This window comes from Myripristis murdjan, chromosome 15 (assembly GCF_902150065.1).
Source record: "Myripristis murdjan chromosome 15, fMyrMur1.1, whole genome shotgun sequence".
NCBI classification, from domain to species: domain Eukaryota; kingdom Metazoa; phylum Chordata; class Actinopteri; order Holocentriformes; family Holocentridae; genus Myripristis; species Myripristis murdjan.
This window is the reverse complement of record NC_043994.1, coordinates 23,066,609-23,079,128: the sequence shown is the minus strand read 5'-3', so window position 1 is coordinate 23,079,128 and position 12,520 is coordinate 23,066,609. Positions and strand designations below refer to the sequence as shown.

The 12,520-nt window shown below is 41.4% G+C and overlaps 1 protein-coding gene across 1 annotated transcript in view; it reads left to right on the top strand.

Moving 5' to 3' along the window:
- The window catches only part of macrod2 (mono-ADP ribosylhydrolase 2), a 430,410-nt gene that overhangs the window by 402,328 nt on the left and 15,562 nt on the right, over positions 1–12,520 (top strand). Inside the window, exons 12-15 of the mRNA XM_030070312.1 lie at positions 4,388–4,426; positions 4,850–4,894; positions 6,728–6,844; positions 8,074–8,145. Coding sequence (XP_029926172.1) covers positions 4,388–4,426; positions 4,850–4,894; positions 6,728–6,844; positions 8,074–8,145 — 273 coding nt within the window. The remainder of the gene's footprint in view (positions 1–4,387; positions 4,427–4,849; positions 4,895–6,727; positions 6,845–8,073; positions 8,146–12,520) is intronic.

Below are 12,520 nucleotides of genomic sequence, written 5' to 3'. Positions count from 1 at the left end.
AATGACGCTCGGTTGTTTTAAGCGCACAAGGTAGCACAACTGGTAGAGGAAACAACCTACATCGAAGTGTGTTCACAGCATATTTGTTTTGTGTGTATGAAGTAATGGAGTGTGTTTTGGTCAGTAATCTCCATCGCTCTCTTGTGCCAACTTCCTCTTTGGGGAAATGAATGCAAGATGAAGCTTGGCCTTTTTTAAAAGAATGTTTTCTTAGCAGGAAACTTGTTTAAGAAGCCATTATCTGGCTATTCTGCAGTTTCAGCCCCTTTGGATGTAATATTGAAACAATTATAGGCTTCTCCGATACGATGGACCAAAGATAATTAGATTCTTACACTGGAGGGTGTTAGTAGGCAATTAAAATCGCACACCATCCATTTGTCTTCGAGCCTTAAGGTTGCAGGGGATTTTTGAAGATAGCAGTCATTGTTGTTTTCTTTGGGGAAATGGTCCTTCCATCTGATTGTGAGCAAAGCACGTGGGCTGCAGAGAGACTGGACTAGATAGCACAGTCACTTCAAGGGCGTCAATACATTCTGTGTTGTTAAACAAAACACAATCACCCCATTTCCCCCGCCTATTCAACGTACCTTTCCATAATCCACAGCAGTAATTCAATATGATTCACAAATTCAATCACCAGCATTAGGAGGGCATAAGTATTTTGTAATAATCTTTATAAATCCTAATTTATCAGGCCCGGCAGCTTAATAGTAACTAATCCATTCACAAAAGGCCTTGGCACAGCTTTCTAGCATGGGAACACTCAGTCCTTGAGACAACCTTTCTCTCAGGAAGGGAACGAAATTATATTGCATGTATGCCTGTGCTGTAAAGGTTAGGTCTGCCTGTATGTAGTGCATACGAAGGATTAATCATAGAGGGCACCCAGATGTCAAGACAGCACTGTGCAGAGGAAGTGGTAATTGCAAAACAGACTGTCAGTTATGTAAGTCAGACATTTTCAGACCTTTGACAGGCCCATACAGGACATCTGAAGGCGAGACAGTGCATACTTAACTCCTTTGTTATACCTTATTGCATTAACAAGACACTGTATTTCATCATTTTGTCCATACAGCTGGTTTCGCATTCAGTATAGTCATTGTATGTAGCACTTTTAAGAACAAATTATGCACTGAAAAGCTGCAGAGCTCATGCAGTATGTCTATCAACATGCCTCAGGTTGATCCATCACATGCATTCCCTCAGGGGATTCACCCACCCGAGTCCAGGGGTCAGGCATGAGGAGCTTTTAGCCACAGTGCTCATGAAAGATAAAACATTAAGGCTCTCTCTACTGTTGCTCGATGATAAATACACTGCTTAAGGACAAGAAGTAATTATAGGGCTGCTCTGTCCCACACAAAACAACCACCGCTTTTATGGTTGTTGTGTCACTGCGAGGGCAAGATGCTTGTGCAGTCTTGGTCGGCTCAACTGAGTAGATAGTTTTGAGCACACAGTCACAAACTGTATGCACATTTGAAAACCAGCGGGATCGACCAACGAGAGAGATGTTAAAATTTAATGGACGGTGGGCTCCGCTTCTGAAGAGGCTGAGGCTCGAACCAGTAGTGAACTACAAATAACCCCCTGGTATACTGCAAAGTAGGGCTACTGTGCGTGTCCGTGTGTGTGTGTGCGTGTGTGCATGTGTGTGTGTATGTAATGAGCTACATTGTGATGTAATCCTCATGAAACCCAAGAGTAGCATACAGATGCTCGGAGCTGGGGAAGGGAGGGGTGAGTTGGGGAGGGGAGGTGAAGGGAGGGGGTTGGTGACAGAGTGAGGCACAGAGCCAAAAGCTGGCAAAGGGGGCTGGTAGTCGACTACAGAGGATTCTCTTTAGGGCACACCTGAGTTGGCAAGCAACCCCACAGTGTCTATTATTTGATATCAGATTGGTATTAGTGAGATTAGTGGATGTCACAGGGCACGCTAAAATGTGAACACTGAGCCAGAAATCAATGCCCAGCTGGACGGTAGACTTGAGAAAGAAATGCAGGAGAGGCAGGAGAGAGGGGAGAGCGACGTGGCACCAAGGACAGAGGTGGAGATGGACGGATGGAGGGATGGACGGATGGACGGATGGATGGATGGATGGATGGATGGATGGACGGACGGGTTTATACCCCAAGTAGCAGTATATAAGGGTCTGCGGGCCCGTTTGGCCAAAACAGACAGCATGCCTTCCCTCTGTGTTCAAACAAGCTCTCTGCAGGCTTGGTGAATCAAAGGCTCTTCTCCCTAGGATGCCATCTTCTACACTGTGGCACGCTGTCAAGCATCACTCACGAATACACACATGCTTACAATACACACACACACACACACACACACACACACACACAAAATTTTCCATGTGCAAGCAAAGTTTGATTGACAGGTGGTGGCCATCTTAAAGTCCTATCTATTTGACAAAAGTATTGTAAAAATTGTCCCTTTTAATCTTTTTTTTTTTTTTTTGCTTCAGTGGGCTGTAATGAAATGAAAAGTAGGCACAGTGAAGAAACAGGGAGCAGGTAGAGTGTGACTTGGATGTCTGAGGTGTGTGTGTGTGTGTGTGTTACTCACATTTTTATTCACATTTGCACATAGGAGCGATATGAACTGTAGCTGATTAAATAGAGTTTCGGTGGTCATACAAGTAGGGCACATGATATGCAGCTCGGGTAGTAGGTTGCATATCAGCATCTAAATTGTTTATGTTCCTGTGATACATTTGCAACTGATGTATCCATGAATAAATCATTGAAGTGTGTGTGTGTGTATTTGTGTATGCATGCATGTGTGTGTGTGAGTGTGTGTGTGTGAGAAAGAGAGAGAGAGAAAGAGAGAGAAAGAGAGAGATCTACGTTTTATTCACCACAATACTACTCTTTCTGTCACTCATGCAGCACATGTGCAGTCAAATGCCTCTTCTCATTTTCTTCACTGTATTTCTCTAAGTGGCATTCATGGGAGTATTGACACTTAAAGGCTTTAGAGTTGTGGGCTTTGGCTTCAGCCCCTCTGCATGAAGTATGCCAATCAGACCCTCATACACGCAGAATGGAGAGAGAGAGAGAGAGAGAGAGAGAGAGAGAGTTCAGTGCTTTGGGCACCAAGGAGGAAAGCTGTGACAATGCTGCCACCTGCTGTTGGCAGCTCATGACTGAGCAACCTGGTGGAGGTGCTGCTGGGTATTTTCTTGGTGAAGAGACAGCGCTGTGACTGAATGTAACTTAGAGCCATTATAAATCACATCTGCCCTACATAGATTCTGTTGTCTGCTTTGTGTGTATGTGTCTGTGTGTGTGTGTGTCTGTGTGTATGTTTATCCACGATCTTGCCCTTAGCATCCTTTATCACAAATTGAATACTGTTCCGTTCAATAAGGCAAATAGGAGTGATCAAATAACACGCAGGAAATTGCATTCAGCCCTTTGTCGTATCTGATGTATTGTTGTTTCGGATCACTTTAGACAGATACAACAGTGATGCATAATTTTTAAACACAGTGTAACCTTTTGCATGACCTCATGGCCAATGAAGCATTCATCTTAACCCACATTCCCAGTGAAGTACTCTCCTCAATCCCGTGGCTCTGTCTCCATCTCGCAGTGCCAGTCATGATTAATAAAAAGGATTGCCATCTACTGTGTGTCACCAGCATTCTGTTTGATGGACAGAGGCACTTGAGACAAACATGCAGCCCTGGTAGAACTGGTCTTTTTCCCATTTAATAGAGGCTGGCATTTTTATTGTTCTGAGTGCAGGGCAAAATTGCATAGATATGAAAAAATGGTTTCTCTCTGCAGCTTGTTAAAAAAGCAATTATAGAAGCTGCACAATAGCCATTGTGGAGCATGTTCGCTTATTGGTGTCATGGCTTTCATTTACTCAATTTGTCCCAAATGTCATTGCTGTATGTGTATGTGAGTGTGTGTGTGTGTGTGAGAGAGAGAGAGAGAGAAAGAGAGAGAGAGAGTGAGAGAGGGAGAGAGAGAGGGGGGAATGGGTGGTAGCAGATGCGAAGGGGGGATAAAAGTTATTCAGTGTCATTACTGAAACTTCTCTCTTGTGCATAAATTTGCCAAATTTCACTCTGGCATTGCAGGTTGTGGCAGTTTGCCTATGCTCTCATGATGCTACATTTGAGGTTGATGAGCAAGCTTAATGTCTGTATGAAGAGTGTTATTCCAATGATACGTTCATTTTTGAATGTGATACCAGCTCTCACAAGATCATTGCCGCCATCAAACTGAATTTTCATTAGTTGATTTTTTTTTTTTTTTGAAACACTGAGCAATTAACATTAAATGATATTTTTTTACAAAATGGATTTGTGATGTTTTGAAATAAGGCTCTTTACCTGAGTCTTCTCCCTCCCTCTTCTTTCAGATGAAGATGAAACAGGTGATGAGGAGGAGGCTGAAAATGGTAATGTATCTATATGGGCTAAAAACAGATGCTCTCCCCAACTCAATCTATGCTTCTCGATGTCATTTGGTGTCAAAAATGGAATTTCAGTCTGCTCCAATTCAGTCTTTCCATCCTATGTGCCACCACTGTAACTAAAAAAAAGTTCTCTTATCACACAAGCATGGAACAAAGAAATCCCTCAATTATGTATGGCTTTAGAAGTGACATTCTTTTTCCGTTCTTTTTTGTCACTTAATTTATGCATGTCTTTGTGGTTCCATTGCTCTCACACAGCAGTACAAAGACAAAGCTACACAAAGAGATGGAATGAAAAGTCTGTTTGAGGTGATATCGAAAGCCAAGCCAATTCAGTGCCAGTCAGTACCGCTGAACTCAAAATGTTTTTGGCTCTTTTGAATTCTTTCTTTGCTTCCACTATAGATGCTGCAGAAAGTGCAGACGTGGAGATGGAGAGTCAAAACCCAGGTAAAGTATAGTTCATTTAGAAGTTGTTGGCTATCAGCAAGGGGACACGATACATATCGCATTTTCTACATCCATAATTGCCACCATATGGTCCAAATATCCCTCACTGAGAGGGATGGAGTGCACAGCACTGATCTCATCGTTATCACTAGAAGGCTGTATGGATTCATGCTCAGATGTCCCTGCAGTGCACATGACACTACTCATTTGCTGTTTGCCTCTTCAGTCTGTGTGTGTCTTCATGGATACGGCCTGATCAAAGCACAATCCTGATCAGTCTTATTAGCAGGAGAGGGGTGGCTAGTGGACACACTTATTACTGCTCTGAGCTCCTTTGTGTAGGCAGACTGAGGACAATAAGGCTGGGGTTTTCAAACTTTTTCATGTTCCAGACCTCCAAGTTGACTTTCACAAAGCCACAGACCGCTATTTGAAATGATTTTGCCAAACGACCTTGATATGAAAAGATAAATTGGTTTGGGTTAAGTATTAAATCGCTTAGATACCGATATTGAAGACTAACAAATGCATTAAAAATGGTGAGATTAAAACATGGTGATAAAATAATTGCTCATGCATTTTTTGTATTGTAACAATTACAAGTGAAATAAATTTTTGTAATATTAACGTCACACTATGCAAAATTGCCAAGGGCTGATTTAAGCACGTAATTTATCAGTGAGTTGAGCAAGAGCCATGCAGACTCAACAAGCCAAGAGCAGGCCGTAAACTTGTAGCTTTGATGAAGGATCCCTATTTAAATCAACCCACAGTGATTTTGCTTAGTGCACCCTTAAACTATTCCTCATTTTGCTGAGGACCCCAAGGAAGCCCCTCTAGGATCCCCAGGGGGTCTCTGGGACCCGCTTTGAAAACCACCGCTCACAGAGATGTATCAGTTTGATGTGTTGTGTTGTTCCTCTGTGCATGTTGTGGTGCACTGTGTTGTTTGCACATCTCTATGCTTACGGTTTGTGTACAGTTGTATACTTCAAAGCTGACAGTGATAACCTCAAGTGTATGTGTGTGTATGTGTGTGTGTGTGTGTGTGTTTGTGTCACAAAGGGGCAGCCATTATCTTTGAGCGAGAGCCATTCTCTGTCTCCAAATTTCTGCTGTGATGCTTGTATATAATTAAGATTCTGCATTTGCATACTGGCAGTGCGGTGCCTCGCCTTCCCTCTTTTTGTTTTATTCAAATCCCATTCCATTGACGAAGATTTGACAGATACAGCCTTCAGCTTCTCTGAACATGAATTCTGTAGATATTCTAAGAGGAGTGTTAAAGCAAACGCAGCCCTGGAATGCTATCCAAGACCTGAAATATGTAATTACGTTGTTGTGAGAGACAAACAGAGAGGAGCTTTTCAGCAGCCAAGATATACAGTTTAAAACAGCACCTGCAGCCTTATTCAGCTGGAAATGCATGCAGCATTTGCGGCACTTTTCTCTCTCACTGTGTGTGTGTGTGTGTGTGTGTGTGTGTGTGTGTGTGTGTGTGTGTATTACATATGAAAATGAGACCAACAGATCAATGTGTTGGCCAATTTTGTGGCCCGGGTTACTTTGCAAGAAAAACGTTCCTGCTCAAACCTTTATTCCAAACTGTTTTTCTTTCTCTTCTTTTAGCCTTGGTACATATCAAGCAGGAAAAGAGCAGTCAACCTGTTAGTCGGCGGTATCTCTGAGCGATTTCTGTCAGCACTAATGAAGTCTGGCCTTGTTTGCTGCCATGTTTTACAGGGTGTAATGTTTAGACTTTGGCTCCCCACCCTTGAATTCATCCTTCAAAGCTCACGTCTTTTCTGTATTTCAATGTTGGCTTGCCTCCAGATGAAGATTCAGGCCACGAGGAACCGAATGAAGCCGACGATAAAGATGAAAACGAAAATGAAGACAAAGATGAGGACAAAGGCACTGACAACGACAATGTCAAAGAGGAAGACAAAGGTATGTGTATGAGGCTGCATGCACTTTTCTTTGATCATTTGACAAAAAAAAAAAAAAAAACTTTTCGTAGTGTGAGGTAAGCTGTCAATCGCCAAGATTTTACCAAACAAACAAAAAAATATGTTCTGTACTGTCTAATCTTTCTGACACTCATTGTATTTTCCTAACTTCTGTGTATCCATATGGCTCTGGTTCTGGACAAAGCTGGTGATGAAACATATCCGCCTGTGAAGGACCAGTCAGAGACTATTATGACATTTTTGAGGATTTTAATTATTTTTTTCTCGTTAAATGTGATCAGTTTAATCAAAACAACAGACGGTTTAGATACATACAGGACATGAAGATACAAAAACACGCCACCCTGCTAGAAATACCGCTAGTGTCTCTGACTCACTATTTTGACAGCAGAGACAGACAAATATGAATAAATCTATAAAATACCGGAAGGGTCAAAGTGGGTGTGGCGGAAATAACAACAGCCTAACAACATAAAACATGTTTTTATGTTGATTTTTAAGTAAACACCTAGCTGTTTATTCAAAAATCAGGTTTGCCAGCCATCTAAATTTACATGGGTTGGTATTTGCATGGAGCAGAATGGCTGTTTTTCTTTTTTTTCCTGTTTTTTTTTTTTCTCTCTCCGTCTCTGTGTAGTCCAAACGGAGCATAGCCAGAGCCACAAGATGAGAAAACAGGGTTCAGGTTGTGGCCAGTATTGAGCTGCTGTTCACAGCTTAGACTGGGCATGCAATATTAACACAATGCATAGCACACATTTGCAATCATGAATAATCATACTCTCTGGCACCGGCTTTACATGCACTCACTGCTTTTATATATCTGTATTACTTCTGCAGTGTATTTATGTATTGATTTGTTTTATAGTAATTGTTGTCACATAGTATTGATGACATTAGTTCACTATGTTGTTATAACCTGCCCAGGGACTACAGATGAAAATGGTCCCATTAGCCAACTCTGGCACATTAACATTGATGTGGAAACTGAAATGTTGATTAATGCGCATTAAATAAATGTATGTACATTCATGCAACCTCTTTGCACACACAAAACATTGATTTCATAGACACACTGATTCACTGACGTCAAAACAAAACAATATAATATATTTGTGTGTGTGTGTGTGTGTGTGTGTGTGTGTGTGTGTGTGTGTGTGTGTGTGTGTTTGTGTGTGTGTACGCTTTGGTTCCTTTTCCTTTCTCCAGCAGAGGAAGAGCAGCCTGCTGTAAAGACAGAAGAAGAAGAAGACACAGGAAAGTGCACACAGGAGATGGAAGGTAAGATTTACTCTACCGACCATGTAACATCACCCTGGGTTGTAGTCGGGCTTGACAGGGAGAGTGATGCTTTCTGGTTCCCTTCAAATTGTGAGTTTGACTTCACCGGCTGCAGTAGAGAGAAAAAGTTTCACGTGGACTTGGACTGCCTATCAGCCACATGAATTCAGTTCTGCCTCCGCTCTAAGAAAACACTGACATCACTCCATACTGACAATATGGGCAGTACTGCACTGCAAAGAAACCTCGATATTAGCAGCTCATTTAGTACTCATTTAGTTCAGCCTTAAATCTTGTTTTTATTAAAACAAGTGAAAGAACTCTGCCAGTTGGATGACAATCCCCCTTGATTCCAGTGCTAATCGTTGTTCTGCCTTGTTTCGACATGTTGACACAAAAACCTGCATTGGAAACAAGTGGGATCATCTCAACTTTTTTTTTTTTTTTTTTTTTTTTTTTTTTTTAAATATGTCAGCTTATTACTCACCAAAGCTAAACATACAAGGCCTGTCTGTTAAACTCCCCATCACTGTCTTATTGCTAATACATCTGATTAGTTTGCCGGCTCGTTAGCCAGCTAACAAAGCTCTTAGTAAACTGTTTGTCCAGAAACTCTGAGTTTTTGGAGAAGATGCCAGAACTAAAGACAAGATGGTACACTGTGTCAAAGTATCCCAAATTTGGAGCCCAATCAACCCTATCAGACTGTTTACTTTTAATTAATTCTGCTAAATAGATCAACACCCACACCACAACTGTGTTTTTCACAGCCCTCTCTCTTTCTGTCTTGGTTGTGAGCTGTTTTCTTGCAGGCCAGTGCTCCAGCAAGCCTCCATGATTGCACCAGCCATGTTACTTTAGAGATTTGTGGTATAACTGCAACACTTCTATTGTGTCAGTGTTGTATGGCCCTATTACGTTTCTATTGACCACATGGGATATCTGTCTTTATTTATCTCTATTTTTCTGCGGCTCACGTTGTCAGTGATTAAGTGTATTCTCTGGAGAAGTTCAGGAGAGAATAGTGAACCCCAAGCCACCCCTTTCCTGCCGACTGAAACACTAAGGTCTGAGTCACTCTCTCACCTCCATTTCACTTTCTCTTTGACTGACATTCAATTAATTTAGGGTGAGAGTGAGTCCCATATAGATCTATCTGAGATAGCCCTCTCCATCCTGGCTCTGAATAGCCATTGGAATACGTCCTACAGACACCACACACTCTCCATCACTGGAAAGCTTCACTCCGGCCTGTTGATTGTGTCTTGCCCGAGCCCGCCAGTGTCTGTCACTGTCCAGGGTTAAAGTGAGGTGGCGGTGTCAGCCAGTAAACAGCGGTGTCATTCCTGATTGCGGGCAGATTGCATTCTATAAGGATGAGTGGGGGCTTCGGACAGAGCACAGACGTAAACTGTCTTGGATATTGAAACCCTCACATAGACCAACGCAGGCCAGTACCGCCCCGCTCAGCCATCCGCAACCAGCTATTCACAGGACAAGACTAAATGACTCCCGAGCCAATACCCTTATTAAAAATAATAACTGTAATCAGGCTGGCTGCTCATGGCCGTAGAGTTTAAATCTGCTTTATTGAAAGGAGTAATAAAATGGCACGTAATGATGGGAGGAATGAATAATGAATCAAACAATTCGAAGACAGATGAGTATTAGCTTACCACACACACAGACACACTCTAACCCATTCACATTCATAGGAGATGGGTAGCTGTGTTTAAAATTTTTGACATTACCTGTTACTGATGATTGCGTGATAATTCATAAGCGCAAAATAGCCATTTTTATTGCTGTTATTAATTTATTGCTGCCAATATGGGAAAATTTGGTGGCTTTGCCTTGTTTGGCTTGCTTTTTTTTCATTTTATGGATAGTTCATAATAATTTGACAAATATGTATCAAACAAATGTATACATTCCCCAGCAAGATCATGCCAAACTGCTGCTTTTGCTGCAGGAGCACCTTATTTCCCCACAGGAATACATTACGTGTCTTCTTAGCTTGTCTTATCTAATCATAAAGCTGTGAAAAGATGTTTGCTTTGGTTTTTTTTTTCCCCATGTCTGTTGGAGTGACACTGTCAATTCAAACTCATTTTGAAGGCTCTCTGCGCCACTCTGCTGTCGCCAACTGTAGACAAAAAGAAAGATAAATCTGGTGCTCAGTTCAAAGAAGGGAGAAATTGCCTGTTTCTTATAGCATCTTGTTTTGTTTGTTTTTTTTTCTTATAAATACTATTGGAATATTAGCTGTCATTCCATTTGCTTGCTTGCTGTTGTGTGTTTGATTGTTAAGATTTGCACATTGTTGATTCATGGCAGTGTGCAGGCTTGACAGCAATATCTAGCTGACGCACTGTACACAGGGCTTTTTATACTTTTGTGAAAAAACAAACAACAAAAGGCTTTGTGTGCCTGGTACCTGCTAGTCACCTTCACACTGTAACAGCTGGAAGGTTCATAGATAAGCCGTGGAAAGAAGGGTCAGACCGTGTGTGTTAGTATGCACGCACACTGAATGTATCGTTAGAGCCTATAATGTGTCGAGGAGAGAGACGGTACTCTTAACACGTTTCCCAAGGCACCTACTCATGCTCTATACATTAAGTAATTCCAGTCAATTTATAGCAAGTGTTAGAGACATGTTACTGTGTTCTCAAACACTCCCTGTTACATTCACACGTTTTACCAGATACTCCCAGTCGTCCGCAATGTGTATTCACACCGCGCTTTTCACGCATGTCATAATATTGCACATATGGAAGTGTGTGTCACAGTTAAACATCTCGGTCCCTGTTCAGTCCCACTCAAAGACAAAAAGCTCAAGAAAATAGCTGTCTTGCATGTGTGTGTGCTTTTTTTTTTTTTTTTTTTTTTTTTTAAATAATAATAAGAATAATTTTCACTCTCATTGTTATTATGACTTGTCAATGTAATAATCCCACTCATCCTCTCAATCTGTAGTTTATATTAAACAGCGGAATAGAGACCTGCTTTGCTTTATGGCTAAAATTGGACTTAACGGTTAATGCCGCCAGTCTATCCCATCTGTTGTTCATACTAGAGGATCACATCTGTTATTGTTTGCATACTATTTAAGTTTTAGTCATGTCATTATTTTTCAACTTAGAACTTAAGCATAAGGATAACAGTGAAAAACCTTCAATTTTCTTGATTGGCAACATTATAAGTTGCCAGCAGCAAAGATTGCAGAGGTTGCAGCCACAACATCCTTTACATATAAAATATCCCCATGTCCTGAGATTATTTATATTGATATATTAGTGTAGGGGAGATATGTGAGGTAACAAACAGGCAGGAGAAAGATTTTTTTATTTATTTATTTTTTTTAACAGGCTGTGCACACCACTTATCTATATGAATATGTATGCATCGTCACCCCTGCAGTGGTGATAAGATTCTCACTCTAATATTTGGGTTGTTATAAAGTCTTACCGAATTGAATCAGAATCCAAGATCTGTTGTTTATGAATATTCATAACATGCATTAAAATGGAAATTGAGGCTATTTTGTTATTGTGTTTGGAATATATCTAGCAAGCCTCTTTTTTTTTTTTTTTTTTTTTTTTTTTTTTTTGTGGTAACTTTTTAGAGTCGGCATCCAACTCTGCAAGATCAGGGAACACCCATAAATTAAAATAAGGCTCCCTTAGCCTAAAGCTAGGAATAAATAAATCTGGGTTGTGAATAGAAATTGTTTTTCCTTCATGCACTGTGATTCTTCTGCAGGAGTCAATATCTAGTGTCTCAGCTCCAAAGGTAAGATTTAATGGCCATGCAGATACAGTGCCATGAGTCAACAGCAGCTCATCCTTCTTTCCAATCAAACTTTGGGCGGGTTTCACCCTATGAAACATTTGCATTTTTTTTTATACAGTGCACCAAACCTAAACTGGTTCACCTTTGTGTATAACCATCCTGTGGTGGGTTTTGCTATTACTATGGTATGTGTCTCTTACGGACATACAGGAGTTTATGCTTTTTTTCCTGTTGTGGCCAAGAAGCATATCTGTTCCTTTGATTTTACTCTCAATATGTGCCTCAATTTAAAAAGTCAACCTTGCAATTGTTGCCCAGCTGACAAGGGTGCCCGAATCTTCAGTGTGACAGTGTTCCTTCTATTTTCCTCCCCTTGAGAAAGTCGGTCTCTGCTGGAGGCTGACTCTGGGATGAGAGCTGCTCCTCAGCTATGGGAAGATGCTACTGGGGAGACTTCAGAGTGTTGGCCCCTACCTGAGTGTGGCCGGGAGCGGGCCAGAGGGGCAGGCAGGGGACAGGCTGTAATGGCATAGTAATGCCAGGCGGGATGGACCCTGCAGGGGAGATGGAGAGGAAGAGT